Source organism: Melopsittacus undulatus, chromosome 1 (genome assembly GCF_012275295.1).
Source record: "Melopsittacus undulatus isolate bMelUnd1 chromosome 1, bMelUnd1.mat.Z, whole genome shotgun sequence".
Taxonomy (NCBI): Eukaryota; Metazoa; Chordata; class Aves; order Psittaciformes; family Psittaculidae; genus Melopsittacus; species Melopsittacus undulatus.
The window spans coordinates 100,242,076-100,256,407 of NC_047527.1; the positions used below are offsets into that span (position 1 = coordinate 100,242,076).

The 14,332-nt window shown below is 36.5% G+C and overlaps 1 protein-coding gene across 2 annotated transcripts in view; it reads right to left on the reverse strand.

The window, feature by feature from the left end:
• Positions 1–966: 966 nt before the first annotated feature.
• The window catches only part of NKTR (natural killer cell triggering receptor), a 41,709-nt gene continuing 28,343 nt past the window's right edge, over positions 967–14,332 (reverse strand). For both annotated transcript variants that reach the window (XM_031049819.2, XM_031049818.2), the window contains exons 10-16: positions 13,820–13,907; positions 10,052–10,197; positions 6,150–9,077; positions 5,865–5,960; positions 5,497–5,556; positions 4,872–4,970; positions 967–3,483 (exon numbers count right to left, since the gene is read on the reverse strand). In XM_031049819.2, the coding sequence (XP_030905679.2) occupies positions 3,405–3,483; positions 4,872–4,970; positions 5,497–5,556; positions 5,865–5,960; positions 6,150–9,077; positions 10,052–10,197; positions 13,820–13,907 (3,496 nt within the window). In that variant the 3' untranslated portion in view covers positions 967–3,404. The remainder of the gene's footprint in view (positions 3,484–4,871; positions 4,971–5,496; positions 5,557–5,864; positions 5,961–6,149; positions 9,078–10,051; positions 10,198–13,819; positions 13,908–14,332) is intronic.

A 14,332-nucleotide genomic window follows, 5' to 3' on the forward strand; every position in this document is an offset into this window, starting at 1 on the left:
AAACCCCAAAATTACACCGTTAAAAACACTACCTCTTTTTAACAAAACACTGTTTTTTGCTACAGCGTGACAGGGATTGTGCAATATTTCTTACACAGTTGATTCTGCCACAGCCATCCACCTTTCCCCTACCTGAAAGTACCATTTTTTACACCTCTCATCAGTCTAGCTCACAGCACCTGGAGCTCCTATTGCTCCTGCCTAGGTATTCAAGGCCAAGTTGGATAGAGCTATAAGCAAGTGGGTCTAGTGGAAGGTGTCCCTACCCATGCAGGGGGCTGAAACTAGTTGAGGTTTAATGTCTCTTTCAATGCAAACTATTCTGTAATTCTGTTATTTCTTACGCCTTCTAAACACAGTGTTCCCAAGTTTGGGAAATGCCAGGTTAACCGGATTAAACTAAATCAAACAAGGAAATGCTTCCACTTGTCCTTTTTACCTTAGGCCAAGCCTTTCCATTAAGTCAAAGCCAGTATTTCCAAATAAATCAGTGTTTTCTGGAACAGAAGGTCTAAAAGACTAATGGATTAGTCCGCTGAGCCACTACATCTGCCAACTTGAACTAATACCACATTTCCAACATGCTATGGAAATGATGTGGGAACGTGCATTTTGGAAGGAATATTTAGTGAAGTAGTTAAACTCTGCTCATACAGAGATTTCCATGCAGATCTGGTAAGTGTATCTTTTTACAGAGGAAAGTACCCTTTATACATCTTTAGGAAATGGTAAGACCTTAAATCACTTGGAAATTTCAAAATATTTGCTCTGACAATGACTCTTATGTAAACCCAGCACAGAGTCTTGCTGAGGAATCATTCCCTATGTAGGTCAGGAAAAGGAAAGGCAACTTGTATGCAGTCTTGGAATGGAGAAAAGCAGATACAGAAATCAATATGTATTTTAAATTTCCCTGCCTGCTTCCTCTCAAGCAGCAATGGATCGTTCCAGGTGTAGAGAAAACAGTATTTGCAGATATATACAAAAGTTTATTTTACAAACAGCAACTACTTTTGAGTAACAAAATTGCAAAAACACAGACCAACATTAGAAAAAACCAGCTCAGGGGTACGTTTTGTATCTGAAGCAGAATTTAACAGACTTCATTACATAAAAATACTCCCTCCCCCCTTCCCTCAAACCTCCCTCCCAGTCACCTAACAGACAGAATTTCTTTATAAAGCTTTAATTCAAGATATGAAATAGCCATTAGTGGCATTACAGTAATTTTGGACAACTGCAATTAACTGTTTGACCGTATTTTGTTATCTTCCCCTGACCTTAAAAAGTCAACTCTGATCTGAAATATGATGAAGTCCAATGCTGGAGCAAATTCTTCTCTAGTAAGTAAATGACAATGTTTATAGTGCATTTTTATAGACCACTAACCCACTAATTCTATTTTCTCAGTAAGGGAAAAAACAAAACTGTGAAACTCTTTTGAGTTAGCACTACCTGTTCAGGACTTTGAAATGGTGGCTACTGTTAGAAACATGCCTGTAGATATGTACTGACTTGAGTATAAACGTCCTTAGTGTTAAAAAAGCACAAGAAGCTTACAAAATATCGATTTGAAAGGATTACATGCACACAATTTTTCACTGAGCTTCAAGAGGAGGAAGGGTGTAAGCCCGGAATTTTGGTTCTTCTCAGAAACGGAAAAAACAATATGACAAATTCAGTTTTGGGAACTTACTACAAATGTCTTACTCAGCTGTTCATGAACAGAAATGGGGGGCACCATCGCTATCTTCAAACTTCACTTTGAGCTTTCTTTTCATGTTTCTGAAGTGTACCAAAAGCTATTTTTGCATAGCTTAATTCAATCAAAGAGACTGCATGAATTAATGTCTAAGCAAGAAATTACCACTTTCAATTTTCAAAGCTGTTGGGTCCTGATGAGGTTGTTGGGTTTTTTTTTGTCATTTCAGTATCTGAAAAATTTGAGAAAATGAAAGCATCTCAAGACATTACAGAAAGTTGGTAATGAAAACTATTATCATACAACAGTACCCATTAGCTCTAATAAAGCTGTTAGTCTGTTTTTTCACTACAGAGCCCACTTTTATTACTATGCCACTATAAAACTGTGTCTAAGTACACAACTTCCTAGACACTGAAAAACTTTACAAATCATTTAAAATCAAATCAGAATATCGTAAAAATTGCTCAGTGCTCTTCAGCTAAAATCTGTGGTGTTTTTTGCAAACCATGTACCTGTAACACAGAGTCATTTTTGGTATTAAACTTTACTTTGAAAGTATTGTCCATGCTTTTTATCAGGCATACCAGGCTTTTTGTAGTTATATTACTTTAACAATATGTAGTTCAGTATTTGCAATGTCAGTATCTGATATTCCCTATGGCAAATGGAATACACCTACAGACATTCTTATAAAGGAACCATTATGGTTTGTTTTTTCAAAAAATTATCATTACCTATAATTAAAAAAGTGTTTTGAACAAACTTGTGAATACTCAACAGCTTACAACATTCAACTTCAAAATATGCTGAAGTACACCAAGCACTGTAATGTGAACTGAAATGAAATTCAAAATTCTTAGACACTTGAGAATATTGCTGTTTTATCACAAAATTAACTTTAAATGTAAAGTTTAGACAAGATGGATATTAAGAGCAAAATTCATCATGCTTTTGCTCACTATTGTCAGTTTAACAATTCATGTTGTGTAATCTCACCCTTTTCAGCAGACTTCTGAAATATCACAGTACAGAAAGGATTAAGACAGAGTGGCAGCCTTTGTTTTCATCACCTAGCTCTTGTGTGTATGCACTGTATATAATGCAATAATCAACAAGACATCACAGAAACCCATCTTCCAGCATTAAAAAAAGCATTTTAATAAACTAGAAATGGCAGCCTTTGTTAGAAGGTTTGGTTTTTTCTTCACAGTTTTACAGTTGCTAGCATCTATTTAACAGGAACAGGCAGGAAGACCTAAGATGTTTATAAACATACTTGAAGACAGTAGCAATAGCTGCATCCAGAAAAGTGGTGGCAGCAAATAAGCCTGTCATTCATGGCTTGGAAACCTAATTCAAGGAAATAATACTTTTTTAATATTTTTTTATTTTTTTTTTATAATTTCATGTTGTGTAAAAGCAGTTGATATTAAAAAAAAATAAAAAACAGTTAAGTTCAGTACTCCATACTTGTATGGAGTACTATGTATGGAGTCCACATGACTGTATACTCCGTAAGTATACAGCATACTTACACTTCATAAGTATACAGTCTCTCAGGCAAGTTCACCGTTAAATAGGAAAGTTTCAGCTAACTCAGTAAACACCCTTCAACTTCACTTGTGACATTGTCAAAACAGTTTTAACATAACACTGAAAAAAATTATTAAATACAGTTTCCATCGTAAAAGAAACGGTTTCAGCTATATCTGCTGCTTTCACTGGGGCTTCGATTGTTAGAATAACTGCGATCGCTTTCACTGTCAGAGCCGTAAGATCTACAAAGAAAAGATTAAAATGCCTCAAAATTGTATTTTGAGCTTCAAATTCAAAATTTCATCACATAAAAAAAAATAAAATAAAATGTCAAGAAGCACAAGAGACAAGAAGAAAACATGTAAGAAGTCTTTTACAGGATATTTCATGTAACTGAAGTATTTATTAAAGGACTCCCAAACTTAAAATGATTAATTCAAAGAATGAAAACCCCGTGTAACTCCAGTCAAACAACTGTGGTTGTAACTACATAATTTGTCTTCTCTGATAACTACATAACTTCTTGTCTTCTCATCCCAAATAACTGGGTTTGTAAATGTTAATAGCTGACTGAGAAGTATATTCTAACAAATATAATTTTATAATTACAAGCATTTTCTCAATTGAGATAATTCCCCAAATCCTTGCTTTATATATATTACAATGCTTCATCTGAAGAAGGATCTTATGAATTAGGCCCCATAACAACAGGGGAAGATGACTGCAGAGTGGAAATTGTAGATTAAAATGTTTTTTGGCTTATCCAGACAAATTCCAAGCACCTGGCCAAACATCAAGATAGAGTCCAGATGGTTTCAGACAAGCCACAGGACATACTCTAATTACATAGAATAAACTTTCATTAGGAGATTTTCTAGCCTCATGCCTGTAGAGAAAGCTTTCTAAACAAAAGGTGAACACATCCTAATCCAGCATTGTTCCTCTGACACTTCCCAACATCCTAAACCAGTGATTTTGTAAGTCTTTTTTCCACATGCCAATCTCATTTATTTCCTCTCAAACACATGATGAAGATTGTCCTGCTGTGAGAGCTAGATGTGGAAATGGGCGAGAACAAAGTCCATTAAAAGCTGGTAGAAAGATGTGAAAAAGTAAGCATGAAGATAGCAGAGGATAAAAATTTACAGTAGCCTTCAGGGTCTGCCTGATTCACCACTAATGTGGGACATTAAAAAGGTGCAGAACAAATCATCACTGATAGAATTTACCATGCATTGACATTCTCTGCACACTGGGGAGTTTTTAATCCACAGTAGGACACTTGATTTAAATCTTATGTTCACTGTAGTTTTTAAAAAAAATTTTTAAATTATTAAAAAAATCCCATCTATGTATTTTGAATGCATACATACAATGAACTGGAGCCTTCTCAAATCTTTCTTACCCTAGTTTCTTCCCAATCCTCAAATTTAATACATTAGAAATTATGATTTCTTCAATCACACACTTGCTCTAATTTGAACTGGCTTTAATTACTACTTTTGCTAACAATGCATTTTTTATGCTTGGGGGAAAAAGAACCACATCAGCCTTCATGAACACCCCAAGTATATACTTAGCAAATTCTTTTGCATAAATTCAGTGTCAAGTCATGCTAGCAAAAACCTACCTGGATCGCCTATCATAACTTCTGGATCTTCGATAGCTGTCACTCCTTTTACTTCTACTTCGACTTCTGCTGTAGTAACTATCATACGTGTATGACCTACTTTATAGTGAAAATAAAGTCAAGTGTAAATTTACAATTCCTTGTCTAAAATGCAATTTAATATATGTATTAAAGACATTCACATACAGAGATGAGCAGCTATATAGAAATCACTTTTGAAGGGTGTGTTAAACAATAATTCTATATTTTATAAAAGTTTAAATACAAGTAACAGTAAAAATCTTAAACTCATTAACCCAGAAAAGAGATACTAACCATTTACACAGTTTCACATTTCACATTTTCTCTACAAATTGTAGATGCAGTAAACATTTATACCTCATCTGTTTTTTTTAACAAATAAAGGGAAATAGGTTCACTATTACTTGTATCACCTATAATGCAGTACCAAGATGATTTTGCTATTTTCAGCTTTTAAATGTATCTGATGTTGATTTTGCTTTGATTCAAGTAAATACCTTAGATAAAGAGGTACTCTGGGATTTTATTTTTTTTATAATACACACATTTACTGCAGAGTTTGTATAAAACTATAATACAGTTTTTATAAAGCTATAATCCATACCTGGATCGACTATGATGATCATAAGAACTGCTTCTGGATCTACTTCTACTATAGGTTCGACTGATGAAAACAAAAACAGAGATGTTTTAAGTTAATCAGAAACAAGTGCTGAAAAGAGAGGGAGGAGGGGGGAGCAAGAGGCAAGGAACATATTTTACTCAGAATTCCTTATCTATACTACAAAACACTTGATAAAATTATTTTTCAGTAACAGGAAATTCTGAAATCCAACTATTCTAACCTGCACATTTCAAGTAGCTACTTCAGACTGTGGTACACATAGCCAAATGTATAGCCAAGCTCAGAGACTGAGGCATCAGACCAGTTTGTAATACATCCTAACACTGTCCCCAGTTAGAGAAACTTACCTACGGCTCTTGTAACTGTGGTAAGAACTACTTCGACTTCTTGATCGATCTCTACTATACCATCCTCTGCTTCGGCTTCTTGTATAGCTTCTTGATCTACAACGAATTAACAACTTTGAAAAGCACAAAATAGGATGTAACTGAAGAGAAGAGCATTATAAAGCTTCATCTTTTAAGCTAGGTATTTACTCCATACTTGATAAGTGACATAGCTGAAAAAGAAAATAAGACTTCAAAATATCAGAGCTTTCACTTTAAGCTGCGGGAGCAGCACAAACTTCTTACCGATATGAAGATGTAGAACTTCGTGAGCGACTTCTTGAGTGACTGTAAGATATGGACCTTGTTCTGTGTCTGGATTTAGATTCAGATTTACTTCGCGACCTACTGAGACTCCTGGATGGGCTATTATCATCCCTACTTGGAGATTCTTCCTCACTGGAACTTTCTTGGTTCCTTGGCCTTCGATTTAGCCGTGCTGTTTTTCTAACTTCGTCAAACAGAGATCCAGGTCTTACTTTATTTTTAGCTTTTATTTCAATTCTTAAACCTGCTGGTTTAGGCTCTGGTGCTGAAGCTATGTTCTTAACTTCTGCAGCAGTACTAATTGTGGTTGGTTGTAAGTTAGCAACACCTTGCAAAGGCTTCCATTTATTATCTATCATATTGCTTTGTGTATTTTCAATAATTTCGCTTTTTAAACTACAGTCTTTAGCACTAGACACAGTGGCAGAATTATTTTCTAGCATTCCCGTTTCTTTTTCTTCTTTAATATTTATGAAGTCTATAACATTGTTTCCTAGTTTGACAGCATCTTGTTCAGGGGTCTTAACCTGTAAATCTTTGCTTATACTTGCAGCTAAAGCCTGAGGTTTAGCAGTGAGAATGACAGGAGACAAAACATCTACATCAACCTTCCCTGGTGAGTTACGATCTGGTGTACAAATCTCCATGTTGTCATCTGTCTCAATAACATCTTGCAGTCCATTCTGGTTACTTTCTTCAGCTTGTTTCATCTCATCTTTGCAAGTGGTCAAATTTATTTCTGAGTTTAAGATACTGTCTGAAGCATTCGTTTCAATGCTATCTTTATTAAGGTTATTACAATCTGGAGAGGCACCACATGTAGCGTTTTTAGTTAAAAGGTTTTCATCCACAGAAGGCTTTTCAGTTAAATTTCTCATTTTATCTTTGACTATTTCATCCTTGTCATAAACTTGGTTTTTATCTTTTATGTTCCTGTTAAGCTGCTTTTCTTTATCATCCTTGGTAACCGGCTTTTCATTTATCTCATCATCATCTTCTTCACCGTACTCCAGGGGGGGTTGCCAATGAAACATTTCTTTTCTTTTCTGAACTTTGTGTTTCTTCTCCTTTTTCCCTTTCGATTTTTCTTTTGCTTTTTTTGAATGGGATTTTTTAAGAGCTTTTTTCAATCCATGTTTGTGTTTTTTTGACTTTCCTCTAATGTTTGTTGAGCTAGAACAAGAGCTGTCAGATTCAGAAGACGACAACTGCTTGCTTGTCTTCCATGCACAATCAGAATCCAGAAAGCCTTCTGAAGAATTTGATTGTTTTTTTATACTTTTGGTAACACTACGCTCTGCATCAGATCCTGATGTGGCCTCTCCTTCTTCTTTACTAGAGGAGAGTCTGGAATCTCCCCTATTACGCCTTGCCTCTCCTTTCTCAGAATTTGATTCAGAGTCCCATTTACTACCTGAATAGGATTTTTGTTTGTTTTTTCCACCACCTCTAGGATCAGAAGACTTCTCCTTAGCTGCTTTATTTTTAGCATCATCAGAATCCTGCTCGCACTTGGGTTCCTTCTCCCCCTGCTCGGAAGTTAAGCTATTTTTGTCTTGTTTCTGAGTACCTCTTTCGAACTGAAAACGGCCTTCTTTTTCTTGGACTGCTTTCATTTTGGCAGAATGCTCACTGTCCGTAGAGAAGTCTGAAGATGATGAACTATCACTCTCTTTCAAGCACTGAGAAGACTCATCATAGTCTTTCGTACGCTTATAAGGGACAGTGCTTTCAGAGCTTGTTTCTTGCCTCATTTTAAGAGGTCGAGCCTTCTGATCACTTGATGCAGATTTTCTTTTGCTTCTGTCATCATCACTAAGGGAAGAGTAAGATGTTGACTCACTATAACCTGACCTGTCACTGCAGTATTTACTCAGTGATGGTGATCGGCCAGAAGAACGAGATTTTGTCCTAGAGCTAGATGGACTTCTAGATCTCGTATAAGATCTTGAGTATGACCTACTTCGAGAAGACCTGCTTCTTGATCTCAGACAACTGTCTGAGCTTCTGTCACTATGGTATTTGGAATAACCACTTCGATCGCTATCCGAACTCCTTTGTCGCTTATGATGTGAGGAAGCAGTATTAGCCTCTTTAACAGTAACTAAATTGTAATTAGTTTGTGTGGGTATTAAGTGTGTTGTTTTAGCTTTCATTTCCTGAATTCTCTCATAAGATGGCTTCCATGGTTTCTGCCCAGGTTTCCACCTTGAAGGCGGTGGACTCTCACTTAAGGGTATAACAGGGAGGTTTTCTGAGACAACTGGTGGTATGACAACTTTATCACTTGGGAGTATAACTGCTCTTACAGGCTCAGCAGTCTTGGTAAGCTTATTCTCATTTAATCGTGTTGAAATATTTCGTGGAGAATTGGAAACTGTCTTTTGATGCCTAGGGTTAGAACTTGACCTTGACCTACTTCGTGAACATGATGATTTAGAGGCTGATCTTGATCTAGAGCTTCTTCTGGAATAAGACCTTGATTTAGACCTAGATCTGGACCTGTAGTATGATCGAGTCCCTCTGCTTGATAAAGTTGATGAGCTCTGGTCTTCCTTGTCAGATTTAGACCAGTCCCTTCTGGATGAATGTCTGGAAGATGATGAAGAAGAACGAGATTTCCTGTCACGATTACAAGATGATTTTGTCCTCCTGAGGAAGGAATGAGAAGACTCTACATCTGATGAAGCGGATGTTTTCTTCTTTTTTGTTTGCTTGTGCTTCTTGAAATGCTTCTGCTTTTTAGATTTCTTTTTATGTTTCATCTTTTTCTTATCTTTTCTGTGCTTTTTGTGGTGGCTAGAGTATCTCACAGTACTTAAATCAGAATAACCGTTACGTGACCAAGATCTTGATCTCCGGGACACACTTCTTTCATCCCATCTGCTTGTACATGGGTCGCTCAATCTAGAAAACAAATAAACCCCACATTAAGTGGAAAGTCTTTAAAAACTTCAGATAAATTAAGTATTTTCCACACCTACAAGGCAATTAAGTTTAAGAGAAATTAACACACATCCCCTTTAATACCAGACAATTATGTTTTAAAGAGTGTAACAAGCTCAGTTAAGATACGAATATATCAATATCAAGAAAGTTACTTCTCTCTAACAACTGAATCAGCCAACATCAGAAAATTTTGCATACTGTAGTGCCTGTGTGAAGAGATTCAATGCTTTAACTACCCTAGACTACAGGTCTTTGACGTCTACAACAAAAGGATTCTTAAACATTTAAATACAAATTTTAAAACATCTTATTTAGTATTCTTTTGAGTGGTATGCTGCAATAAAGCAATAAACTGAACACACAGTATATAAAAATATTCAGTAATAATTTATGATAGATTAAAAAAAGAAAAACTGAAGAACATTACATATAATTTGTTATAAGCTCCTATTTATTATCAAGTCATCAGAAATTCTGAAGAGCTGTCTTCCATCTCAGAGTTTGCAATTGCAGAAAAAACATAACTAAAACACTGTAAGATTGATGGGTTTGATTGTCTTTCTTAGTATTCAAAGAAACCACATAACCAAGTTCGAGGTTAAAGGAAATCTGACATGACTAGCTCTAGGGAAAGCAACAGGAAACTGGACAGGTCAATTAATTACTTCTTAAATAAGTGTCCAAGATGACACCATCACAAACAACTCTTCTGGCACTTCTCAGATTGTGTTCATCTGGTGTCACATTAGCAAAGTAGAAAGGTTTTAAGAAAGTTTTCCAATTTTATTTTCTGGAACTTAAATGAACATGTTCACCATAAAGTCATTCACGTTTTCTTTTTTTCAAACATGAATAACATAGTACATGCACACAATTTATTAAAGCTTGTGTAAAAAAACCAAGACATTTTAAATTTGTAGTAAAGATCTTACTTATCGCCTTTACTCCACTTTTCTCCACTAGGTGGTCTATATGTTCGTAATCTCTGCATTTCCTCCTTCCAGTGAGGAGGGGTCTCACTGCTCTCATCATCATCAGATTCAGAACATGATCGCGACTGAGGTGGTGTGTGATATCGCTATGAAAGCAAGGAAAGATAGTTACGTATTTTTCTTTACAAAAGACAGGAGAATATAGCAAATATTCAAATATAGCAAATAGCGTATCATAAAATCCTACAATGGTTTGGGTTGGAAGGAACCTTAAAGCTCATCTCATTCCAATACCTCTGCCATGGGCGGCGACACCTTCCACCAGACCAGGCTGCTCCAAGCCCCATCCAACCTGGCCTTGAACACTGCCAGGGATGGGGCAGCCACAGCTTCTCTGGGCAACCTATGCCAGGGCCTCAGCACCCTCACAGGGAAGAACTTCTTCCTCAGATCCCATCTAAATCTTCCCTCTATCACTTTAAATCCATTCCCCCTTGCCCTATGCCTAGACGCCCTTGTAAAAATTAAAAAAAACCCAACCAACAAACAAACAAACACCCCCCCCAAAAAAAAACAGGAAAAAGAACTCAGAAAAAGAAATGCATGCATACATCTCCATTACACAAGCTAGACAACATTATCCACACAATGTCTACGAGAAAAACACAAATTCCAAGTTTCCTGCCAAAAATACCCATGTTCAGTATGTATATATCCCACACAGCTAGCTGTATCTTTTCATTCTCCCAGAGCATTTCACAAATTTGCCCCAGAGCTAACCCATTTTTACCAGACATAAAAGAAAGAATCAAGAAGTCATGGATTCACATAACATTTTGGAATAACACAATTACTGCAGATAACCAGCTTTTTTTTCAGGATACTAAAGCACAGATGTTTCACTTCAGGTAGCAGGCTCTTAACTGCTTGTCTGAGAAAAGACAAGCCCTATTTCAAAAGTTAATGCTGTTCACTCCTTCAGAAATGGGAATCCAGTGTAAGACACCTTCCAAAAACAAACAAACAAAAAGACATCTTCCACAGAAGTGCAATGAAGTATCATGCTTAAAACATTACACTTAAACACAGCACTTAAGGAGGCAATAAGAACTACTTGTGCAGCAGAGAAAGAACTCAAACGTTGCTAACTCATTATTTTCCATTACCCAGCTGGATACACACTTAAGTAAATTCTGTGAGGAAATTAAATGCTCCTTGACTCAATAAAGAAAACATCTGGAATTCAGTCAATTATTTTAAGCCACTTATAAAAGAAAGCAATATGTAGGGAAAAAATATTACCCCCCAGAATAAATACAGAAAGATGTGTGGATTGTTTTATTCAGTTGATTACGGGCAGAAGTTGTCAAGATATCCTGTTTATATAAAAGATAACCTGCCATGAAGATTTGGAAGTTCTCTACCCTTTGAGCTGAAGAAATGACTACTTAAAAAAAGACCCTCTTACACATATATGGCATGCAATAGGTGGCAAAAGTGTCATGTGCCTTCCTAATTCTCTCACACTCAGGAGTCTTACAGAACTCCAGAAAATTCAAATCTGAAAACAAGAGTATTTTGAAAAACATCAGACAAGTTCACCCTGGGTACAAACTTTGCTAATCAGTCTATTAGAGACAGGAGGAAAATTTGCTTCTCCAACTAAATACTATCCCTGAATTATTTGTTATGACTGATTTTCTTTCTTGATTTTGCCAAGAAGGTAACAAAAAACAAAAAACAAGACAGACATACAAATACCTGGCAAAAGCCAATTCCACTCAACTTTAAACAAGTATTCTGAAAGTCTTTATTGACGTATTTTAAACCACTCAATTTAAAAAGCTTCCTTTCGTGGATATCACTAAGACCAAATACAAAGGAAAGATTTCATGTCATGGCTGGCATATGAGGGTTGGTTCTCAGGTGAGGCTCAAACGCTACAACACCTTGGTCCATGCTACAGCCAAGCGATTAATTTTGTGGCTTAAAATAATTGCACCATAGGGATCAAGAGAAAAGTACTTCTCGAATTCAGTGGCTACCCCATAAGAAAATAATGCTCAGAGAAGCCTCAGTTAAGATTATTGTAAGAAAAAGTGTCTTCAACTACACTATACTATATTTTGGGTGTTTTTTGTTGCTGTTCTTTTTTTTTTTGGACTTCCAATTGTCATGGTCAGATCTTGGTTTGATTTATGGTTACCCACATGCTGCTTGGAAAATTGATCAAGGAAAACATTGAAAAAGGGAAGAGTATGCTCAGTCATGGTATGCTATAATTTGAAATACACCAAAATCAAATGCACAATTACAAAAGCTTTTCTTATTTTTTTGCTCTTTTACTGACTGAAAAAGATGAGCACAGTTGTGCAGTGTTTTGAGTCCCATATTGTGGTTTATTAGAGAACAGACAAGAAAAGTTTTGCTTGAGTAGAACAGAACTAAGGAAAAAGCAAAACCCTTCATGATACCAAGGATCCGAAGTGGAAGTAAGATTTGCAGAACAGGGGCAGTCTTCAGAAAGGAAGGTAGGGAAAAAGAAGGACAGAGTCTGCAAGTCTGTAAAAAGGCTTTGCTATCAGCACTGCAACAAAGTAACTTCTTGCCCATGCAGAGCCATCTATGAAATGACATAGACATGATCTCAGCGAGGACAGCTGATGAAATCTGTCAAGCTACCATAGAAACTTACAGTGGCTTAGGACCCCAAAGCTCATCCAGTTCCAACCCCTCTGCTATGGGCAGGGACACCTTCCGCTAGACCAGGTTGCTCAAACCCTGTCTAACCTGGCCTTGAACACTGCCAGGGATGGGGCAGCCACAGCTTCTCTGGGCAACCTGTGCCAGGGCCTCACCACTCTCACAGGGAAGAACTTCTTCCTTAGATCTCACCTAAATCTCCCCTCTGTCAGTTTAAAGCCATTCCCCCTTGTCCTAATATTACCTACCCTTGTCAAAAGCCCCTCTCTAGCTTTTTTGTTGGCCTTATTTTAGGTATTGTGAAGCTGTTCTAAGGTCTCCCTGGAGCTTTCTCTTTGCGCTGAACAAGCCCAGCTGTCTCAGCCTGCCTTCATAGCAAAAGTGCTCCAGCCCTCTACATAAAACTATATTAAGTGACTCAAAAAAAAGAAAAAAAAGGTTGACAAAATGTCAAGAAGTAGAACAAACAATGTAAGCAATTCTGCCAAAGTTGCCAACAAACCTGCTGTTTCTCAGCAATGCTATGTACAGGCATCAGATGATGAAAACACCGAAACTCAGGAGGACAAGCAATATACATCACAAAGGACTGCATACACTCAGGACGCTAAAGACCTGCTTTGTCTACTGTTACATGTTACAGTCCCAATGCTGAACAGAAAGAGCAAGAAATCCAGTGAGCAGAGTAAAAGCTCTTGTCACTTTAGATCTTGTGGATCATGTGGGATGTCTGGCTGTATTACTTTCTATCTTCAACAAAAATAATAATTAAAAAAAATTGTCTGAAGACTTCTCATAGCTGAGGAGTAAGCATTTGTTTTCCCAAACAATCTTCTTATAAAAAGACAGTAACATGAAGGATGGAATAAAAGTGTTATAAAATGAACTATCAGACTACAATATTTCAACCTAAGCTGGAATCTACATATTAACAACAGTTAAAGTGTCACACAAAGCCTTAAATGAAATTCAAAGCTGAAGGTCAGAGAAGATACTCTGGATGGAGGAAAAAAAAAAACCCAAACACCCCCCAAAAAACAAGACTAAGAAAAAATTGCCACATACTATTGTGCCTCTTCCTTTAATTTTTCGTCCAGATTTAGAGACTGAGGGTTTCGGGTCAGCCAGAACTGGTGTAGTATCAAGAAGCTTCCTACATAAATTAATAAAATATGAGCTTACATGGAAAAAAACACAACAAAAATTAACTTTAATTAATTTTAAGTTAATAATGCAAAATATTAATCTTATTTATTGTAAGATGGCAGACCTAAGAATACAGTGAATTCTGCAGGAAATTAAGCAAGACACGAACAGTTCTGCAATGAAAGTCAAATCAAGATATACTTATTTTCAATCAAATCTGTAGCCTATATGACCTCTTCACCTGTAAATAAATGCTAACAGTGAACTTGCAAAGCACTATTAAAGTGGTAAATGGCTTTTTTAAAGAGGTTAACTGCGTTTGGTGCACAAATCATGAAGACAACATGGACAGAAGAGTTTCAGGGTCTTTGCAGTTACACAATCATGTCTTAACTCAGAAAATGGCAATCATGATAGTTCACAGCTTCCAAA